This window comes from Pleurodeles waltl, chromosome 3_1, assembly GCF_031143425.1.
Source record: "Pleurodeles waltl isolate 20211129_DDA chromosome 3_1, aPleWal1.hap1.20221129, whole genome shotgun sequence".
NCBI classification, from domain to species: domain Eukaryota; kingdom Metazoa; phylum Chordata; class Amphibia; order Caudata; family Salamandridae; genus Pleurodeles; species Pleurodeles waltl.
Genome location: NC_090440.1, coordinates 1,580,790,753 through 1,580,800,004, shown reverse-complemented (window position 1 = coordinate 1,580,800,004; position 9,252 = coordinate 1,580,790,753). Strand labels below are relative to the sequence as shown.

Genomic DNA, 9,252 nt, shown 5'->3' with positions numbered 1-9,252 from the left:
TTTCTCTATATGGCCGCTGAACCCAGGAACAAAAAAAACAGGTGCCTGCCTTACAAAACCAGTTTGTTTTGTGATAGATAATTTTGATGTCTCCACAATACGATTTGGGCGGTGGAATTTGGGACTGAACTAAATTGGGGAGCTCCCAAGAGAACACTCTCTCTCTCTCTCTGCTTGCCGCCGCATTCACCTGCTCTCTGGGTTGGGCTAACTCACTATTACCCCGTTGCACAGACTGTGCTTGCGAAAGGACAGCAGGACTGTCCTCATCACCCACCTCATAATTTACTGGAAGAGGAGTTATCGAATGGGACTCCTCCGACTGAAAAATCACTCCCAGAGTCTGCGCCATTGGCCTATCCCTCAGATGCTGTCTCAGTATCTGATGTCTCAGTCTCTGATCCTATGTCAGAGCTGTCCTCTATAACCCGAGTGACGGCAGCAGTCATTCATCAAGATGCCATCTCTGCTATTGGCTAAACTGTTGCTCTAAAACACTAGCCTACATAGACAGTCACAAAATCGATGGTGTGTGAGAGATACGTGCAACAGTAGAGGCCACCTTTCCTGCGCTTCTTCCCTCAATCAGCACGTTCTTTCAAGACACTAAAAAAACACCTTGTCACATACCATTCGTCACAGTCTTTAGCACCTCCTGCGCCCAGTTAAACAATCATTATTGGTGCTCCCACTCCCTCCTCCTCGGATTCCCTCATTACCACCCAGCAAAAGTGCCCTTCATCTCTCCATAGCCGCCCCCCACCCCACACATGCATTTAATTTGTATTATAGCACAGGTAATGGCAGACATTACTAACGCACTCAGCTATTTACATAAAATACAGATTTGCTCTTTGCAGTAGGCATATAAACCTTCTGCGCTTCTTTATGGCACTAAAACTGCCACTAGACAAAAGTCTGATCCTTTTGTAGTAGAAACATAATCCCAATACTTAAATGACTTTTTTATTGCTGCCGAAGAGCTACAGTTGAAATGCGTCAGTTGAAGTATGTGCATTGCTTTGAAGACGCAAGCTGCAACTGCAAGACAACTGGTGGCAAATATATATATATAGATCACTTTTATATGTGGGTCTGGTTTTCCTGGGGGCCGATCGCAGCCCCCAGGGAGACCACACATGTATTGACAAAAGTGATCTATCTATATCTATATATCTATAGAGAGAGATCTATCTATATAGATCTATATATATCTAGATCTATCTCTATCTATCTCTATATATCTATCTAGATAGATATATATAGATCTATATATTATTATTTTTTATAGTTGTATGGTTTCCTTGGGGGCGTCCTGTTTTCGGAGGGGGATCCCCCCCAAGTGAAATCCCTGGTGTCTGAAACACTTTCAGGAAGGCCTCGTAAGAAAGGGGAGACTCTCCCTTTTCTTACGAGGCCTTCCCGAACGTGGGGATGCCGTTTGGGGCCGTTTTCACGATCGGAGCAGGAACGCCAGCGCGCCTCGCAGCGCGCTGACGTCACAAAGGGGCGGGTGGGGGGAGACACAGAAAAGCTTTCGTGTCTCCCGGGTATTAAAAAAAAAAAAAAAAAAAAAAGAAAAGAAAAATCCTCGGGTGCGACGCACCAGAGGATTTATTAACCCCCTGCCTGGTGTCGGCCACTGGTTGTGACCCGCACCAGGGAGGTAGTGTAGGCATTGGCCGTGTAAAGACTAAACCCAAGTTAAAAACTTCATTTAACTCTATTCCACAATCCAAAGTACTTATATATCAGGCATACGTACAATCAATACTGATACACAGTTTAAACGTAGACATTTTTATGGTGTCTGTGGTAGAAACAGAATAGATTAACGCTCAAAGAAGACCAGAATTAAAGGCCTCTATCTTACTAAAGTGTTGTGTTTGTAATTCTGCCCTAAATAGACCATTTACACATGTAAAATGCCTCGTAAATTAATTTCACCTGCAGCTATCTAACTTAACTTTTCTTTGCCCAGCTAGGAAGAAATCTTTTATGGTTTAATTAAAATGCAGCTATCCATGTTGAAAGGCCAGGTTTCTTACAGAAGGTCTGAATTTTGCTGAAAATGTTAAATAAATACTAGAACAAGCTAGAAGACAAGTTTTTAATACTTGATAAAATATACAAAAATATTCCAATTGGCAATGTTTGTGTACCACGGCGATTTGACTTCACTGAGAAAAAACATATCACAATAGTAAAACTTAAAAAGAACATCGAAATAAGACTGAATTTTAAAACGAAAAGCAATGCTCAACTTACAAAAAATATTGAAGTCAACATTGATTTTCTGACAAATATACTGCAAAGGTCATTTAAAATATGGTGGCAGATCCTGAAAAACGTCCTTAAGGCAATAAAATAAAATGTACAACTGGATTTTATTTTTATTCACATCTCAGAACAGATGCTCAAATAATGCCTCAATAATAGCCACTTCATTTACAAAAGCAGTAGCTGTGTTAAAACCCAGTATTATTTCAATCAAACTTATTAGAAACAATAAGTATTCAAAATCAGGTTCTTTTTATTAAATTCCAGTAAACATTTGTTTTTTTAAATTTATTGATCATCATCCAGTTGCTCTAATAGGGTCCGCCTTCGTTTTTCTAATTCTCCTTCACTCAGCTCACTCCCAGACGTATCCCAATTACCCTGCAAGAAAACGCAAGCAGTGATAATTACAAGTCCCAACATTTCCTTTTTCAACTGTTCTACAGCTCACTACCATTCATTTCAGTTTCTCACCTTTGCAAAATCTTATGTTTATAAGAGCAATTAATTAAATATACATTCAGGACAAAAAAAACAAACAAAACAAAAATTACGCAACTGCACGAACAAGCAAAACAATCCACTATTCCTCGGCCCAGAATGGAAGGCATGAATACTGGAAAGCAGCTAGTTAAACACAACACACACGCAAACATTTTTAAATAGCAGTTAGATAATTTTTCACCAACAGTCAATGCTTTCATTTAACAAAGGTTCAATTATACACAGCTTGAAAATGTTGAGAAAACATTCTGAATGACTAGATGCCACGGATTAAGGTTTTTTTCAAATCTGTTACAAATTGAAGATTCAGGAAACAATACAAATAGTAAATGGCATCACGGCTGGAAGCTGCAAATATGTTCTTAGCATTAACTGCCCGTCACTCTCTAAAACAAACAATTTCTTATGTCAGCCATTACCAAAATTACAATGCATCAAGTTCAAGTTATATTAAACACGTATTACTTAGCCTCGTCTCGAATTCCAATAGCTGACTCAAATGATTTATTGGCACGAACAAAAAAACATTTAATATGGAGAAAATACTTGACCCTACAGTGGCTACTCACCTAACTCCTTTGATGTCTGAAGTTACTCTCTCTAAACTAGCGTCTTAAATATTATTTTGTAGAAGAAACAATTCAAAAGTGTAAAAAAACAGACACATGGGACAGGGCCATAACAGTATTACTGTCAATTGCCCTTAGCATGCATTTGGAATATTCTCAGATAGTACAAAGTTAAAAAGTCAACAAAATAGTCTTTCTTAAAACGAACTAACCTTGGCAGCCACCAACTAGTCACCATTATCAATGCCAAAGAAAACAGTGATATTGTTCTTATGCTGGTCTGCACTATTTATGTACCTTTACTGGGGCTCGAATGGGAAGTACAACCAAGCTTAATGCAAGATGAAAGTTACTTACTTCAGTAATGACCTTTTCGGTGGATACTCCATCTCCCTGCAGAAACCTCGCTTTTGTAATATCCCAAATGACAGGCTGGACCAGGAAACCTTTCCTAATAGCTTTTTTGCGGTGGTAGAAGGCACTGGGTCTATGCTGGGAATAACGCCACAGAGACTATACTGGAGACACAAAGCATCCACCAGGTGTGCAGGCATCAGTTCTCCATTCATTTCTTGTATGGTGAGATGAACAAGATGGGTACTGCATCAAATCTGAAGTGCAACAAGCTAACTAGAACCCTAATTATTAATGAATGTCATCCTTTAAAATGGGGAGGTGGAATGAACTGGTGAGGAAGAGAGGATCCAGCAGAAAGATGGTTCTCAAAAGTAAGCAACTTTTTCTGATGGACACTTTTACCTGTAGATTCCTCATCTTTCAACTAGATTCCCAAGCAGTACTCTTCTGAGGTGGTGGGTCTGGAAGATAAGACGAGGAAATCCTGGGGGGGGGGGGGGGGGGGGGACTGCATTTACAAAGTAACCACCCCTACACTCTATTGAGTCCAAGCAATAACGCTTGACTAAGATGTGAATGGAAGTCCAAGCCGCCTCATGACAGATCTCAGCCATGGGAACATCCCTTATCAATGCTTAGGTGGAACACTTTTCCCAGGAAGAACTGGCCTGGATTTCCTCTGGGGACTCCTGATTTGCAAAAGCGTAATCCATTTTGATACATAAAATTAGACAACTACGGCTGCCATATCCCACAAGGAGTGGATATATCATCCAAGAGGAGGAGACTTAGCTGCAAACTCGATGTCACAAAAGTGAAAGGGTTACCTACTGTTAAGAGTAGTTTTGCGGCTTGAAGAATTTTCAGGATTCACATGCTGTGCATCAATCTGCCATCAAAACTTGAGTCTGGAAATTTCTCTAATAGTCTAATTCCCCCTCCCCCTGCCCTCTTTGCTTTGTTGATCATTTGGTGTTCTGCCCATGCCCTTGTGAGGCAACCTCTCTGGAAGACCCTCTACCTCGCTGCCATCTCCAGATTCTTTTTCTCCTTTGGTGATTCTTGTCTTTTTTTTCACAGCCTATTTCTTTCCAGGTGTTCTTTACAAACCTTGCCTTAAAAAAAAAATGATTTCCTGCGACTGTCGCCGGTGAATCCAGAAATTCTTTAAGCTGCAAAACTACTCCTACAGGTAGGTACACATTTCGTTTTGCAGCATGAATCTTCTCTGTATTCACATACTAATTACACATCAATTATGTAGAGGCTTTCTCCCCTCTTGGGAGGCTACATTTAAATGAGTTTGCGTTTGCAAACAGGTGCTTTAATACTTTGCCCCACCTATGCCTCTCATAGTTTCAATAGCCAAAAAATGTTTCAAGAATTTATGAGCAGAAGACATGTAGCTGCCATATAGATGTTGTATAGGGACATTCACTAAGAATACCACCATTGCACTTTTTTTTTTTTTTTTTTAAATCAAATGTGCTTTGTTTCAGTCCCAGGGCTATTTTGCTGTCTTATAACCTGCCCAGATCAACTATTCATCTTACAAAGAACCCCTTAGTAACTAGTGAGCCCTTGCTGCAAAGGAGTTGAAAAGAAGTGCAAGCATCTGTTTGTGGCATGTACTGCTGTAGATTCATAAGCTTTGCAAACTCCTGCCATCTAGTGTTGGGTCTGGGTGTGTGCAAGCTGTTTTCGTTAGAAGAAGTCTCAAGTCACTAGCTAGAGTGAATCCTCGTGATGATACCTATGGGCATAGACTCCACTGTCAGACTGTTTTCCCGCAGGCTGGTGGGAATGGAGTGTTCAGCAAGTGTGAGTAACAAGATGTCCATGGGAATATAAAGTAAACTGCAATGGCCACAGGCGTCTGGGGAGGAGGGTGGGCACATGTAAATCTACAGCACTACACGCCATGAACAGATGCTTACAGGGAAAGTAACATTCCGTTTGAGGTATGTGTGGCTGTACATACACCTGCTTAGCATAGATTGAAAAGCAGTCCTACTCAGGAGCTGAGGCTAACCTTTGGGTGTTGCAGTTGTCTGAAAAAGTGTACGTAGCGTCACATGACCTACACTGACTAGTTGGCGTTCTAGAACATCCACACAATAATCATTAGTAAAGGTGTGTGGTATGGACCATGTAGCAGCTTTGTATTTAGCTATTGGAATACTATAAGTGACACCACCCGCGGGCCCGGGCAGCGTAAGGAGTGTCAATGTCGGGGAAGGTCGCAATGCTATGACCAACGCCGGTTCAGATCTGGAAGCGGATCACTGGGTGACCCCTGGAGCTGGGGTCTAAGCTGCCAGAGCGGAACACAAATGGGCATCTGCCGACCCTGCAGGGCCTGAAGGCATTCCAACAGGGGTGGACTGCCCAAGATGAGGCGCATGGTCTGGTATAATTCCTTTAATTGGGCAGGGGTGACTCCACCTCCCGGAAACTCAGAAGGGCGCGGAGCCGAACCAGAAGTAGGCTCCAAGGACGGAGGGCGAGAGCAATGATGCTCCTTCTCCTCCCGCGTCATGTCGTCCGACTGATGGGGTGAAGTCGAAGAACGCTTGAGCGTCTTCGACTTCTTATGGTTTCCAGAGTGTCCTGGAGATTTTGAATGGGACAACGACAAGTGGTTCATGGCCTGGCAGTCCGAGCACGAATTTGGGTTGTGGTCACGGCCCCAACCACCACAGACATGAGGAGCAGATCAGTCATGGACATCATGCGGTGACAGGAGATGCATGGCTTGAAGCCGGTCTTTCATGACTAAATCCGCACCACACCAAGAAGTCAAAAAATGTTGACAAAAAGTTGAAAGGCTAGTCAAAAAGTGACTGTAGGGGTAGATCTTCAGATCTGCACGTAGGCTGTCGTGGAAAGAAAAGAACTGATGTCAGCGTGCCCGGGTGGTGCCTGTATACGCCCTGCGACGTCACAACACCAGTGATGAATGCGGAGTCGACCAACACTACCAGATGGCGCACAGGGGTGCTGGCCGAAGAAAAATCTCCAGATTTGCCTGGGGGAAATTATAAGGTAAGGAATCTTCAACTAGAAGTCTCTATCAGATCATTCCTGTAACTGAGGCATGTGTAGTCGGGCATGGGGTACAATGGCAATGCGGGGGGGACTATTGCATGACTGTCCTCACCGATTTGTCTGAAATTAAGGTAATGGTGTCTGAAAATTCTGGATTCTTGCAGAATTGGCATAGACTAATGCTATTTGTGTGTTTAGAGTAGCCCGTAGATATGGCTCAACTTGCAGAGGGTGTAGGTGAGACTTTGCAAGGTTGATGGTGAACCGCGAAAGGTGTAGAAGATATTTTAATCAGAGTGTGTTGTTGACACTGTTGGTGAGTGATGGCTTTGATAAGCCAATCGCCCAGAAATGGAAATATGTGGACTTTGTGTCTACGTAGATGGGCGGCTAACACCGGTAGGCACTTGGTGAATACTCTGGGTGCAGTAGTCAGCCCGAAAGGGAGGACTTAACTGATATTTGCCGCCCACCCCCAACCTCATATTTGCGATGAGCTGGGTGTATTGGAGTGTTAAAGTAGGCATCCTTTAGGTCTAGTGTTGACATAAAGTGGCTCTGTTGGAGAAGTGGGATCACACCTTGTAAGGTGACCACATGGAAGTGCTCTGATAGAATGTGCCCCTTCAGTGTCTTGAGATCTAGGATTGGCCACAAAAAATCAATCTTTTTGGGGTATTAGGAAGTATAGAGAGTAAACCCCCTTGAGCACTGGTGTTGAAGAGGGACAGTTTCTATAGCTCCTCTGAGAAGAGCTTGGACTTCCTGTTTGATCAATGTTTAATGTTCTATTGAGTGAGTATAAGGTGGAATGTTGGGAGGTGTGGTAATGAGCTCCAGACAATAACCATGTTGTATAATGGCTAACACCCACAGGTCTCATGTGACTGTTTGCCATATGGGGAGAAAATCCTGTAATCGGCCCGACAGGTGTTATATGATCGGGGATCAGGAGAGGAATACAAGTCCAGATCTGTGTCCACTGGGGGATGAGTATCATAGGCATCCCGGGGTCATCCTGTGGTGGAGTCACAAATGTATATTGTCTCCCACCATATTCAGCATAGAGATCCCAAGAGTAAGTAGCCCAGTGACTACTACCCCTCACTCACCTTAATGGAAGAAGGGGAAAAGAGCTAATGGCATCTTTCACTCTTCTGCTGTTTAGGTGGAACCAGCATGTCCCAAGCCTCTTGAAAAGGTACCCTCCTTTTAGGTGGTGGAGGTGTCTGAGCTGAAGCTTTACCAAGGCTACACCCAGTGTGAGGCTGGCTGTAGATTTGTTTTTATCATCCATCTGTTCTTGGAGTCCTTGAAGAATGGGCTCCACTGATGGGACCAGACTTGGAACTCTGCTTTGAGGGTTTCGGATCGGACCCAGGTTTCGGTTTGGGCACCGAAGCTCCGCTCGATGTTGAGTAGGTGCCGGCTGTCGTTCCAGGGCAGAGGGCTCGATGTTTTGATTGGAGTTTCAGCACTGAGCCTGGTGGCGGGGTGTCCAAATCTGTTGCTCAGTGCTGATCATCCAGACAAACATTCGGACCAAACACTAGATGGCAGGAGTATGCAAAACATGTCTACATCTACAGCCACACATGCATCGAAAATAGCCTTGGCTTACTTATTTAGCTTGTTTAATGCAAGTAATACATTACTGAAGCTTGTTAAGGGTTCTTTGTGATCTCTGGTTTTAGAAAAACACTGGTAGCTGTATAACTTGGTTGACATGAAAATGTGAAATGGCGTTTGACAAATTGTGGGTTTGTCCACATTATCACTCTGTCCCAATGTATTTCAAAGTAAGATTCTTGTGCTGAGAGTGCTTGCAACTAACTCTGCAAGGATGTGATGGGAATCAGAAAGGATGTCCTCAGTGTTAGACACTTAAGCCCACTTAATGCATAGGCGTATACAGTTTATTGTCCAGATTTTAAAATCCATTACAATTTAGAACCTAGAACAGTCAAAAAGTGCAATACACAGAATTGGAAAACCCCAGGCCACCAATAAAACATGATGTTAAAAACAAACATTAAAGTCATAGTTAAATAATATCTATATATATCTATATCTATCTCTATCTCTATATATATGGAAAATGTCACATACCCAGTGTACATCTGTTCGTGGCATGAGACGCTGCAGATTCACATGCTTTGCACATCCCGCCATCTAGTGTTGGGCTCGGAGTGTTACAAGTTGTTTTTCTTCGAAGAAGTCTTTTCGAGTCAGGAGATTGAGGGACTCCTCCCCTTTCGGCTCCATTGCGCATGGGCGTCGACTCCATCTTAGACTGTTTTCCCCGTAGAGGGTGAGGTAGGAGTTGTTTATTATAGTAATAGTGCCCATGCAATGGAGTAAATATGTGTGTACATAATGTGGTTTAAAGCGATATATTTACAAATGTTCAAGATCAACTTCAAACGGCTACAGGCTCCCGGGGAGGCGGGCAGGCGCATGTGAATCTGCAGCGTCTCATGCCACGAACAGATGT

General features: G+C 43.0%; 1 protein-coding gene across 1 annotated transcript in view; it reads right to left on the bottom strand.

Annotated features, from left to right (window-relative positions):
• Positions 1 to 2,096: 2,096 nt before the first annotated feature.
• The window catches only part of LOC138283602 (pre-mRNA-processing factor 40 homolog A-like), a 273,553-nt gene continuing 266,397 nt past the window's right edge, over positions 2,097 to 9,252 (bottom strand). The window contains exon 6 of the mRNA XM_069221541.1: positions 2,097 to 2,661. Within this exon, the coding sequence (XP_069077642.1) occupies positions 2,569 to 2,661 (93 nt within the window). The 3' untranslated portion in view covers positions 2,097 to 2,568. The remainder of the gene's footprint in view (positions 2,662 to 9,252) is intronic.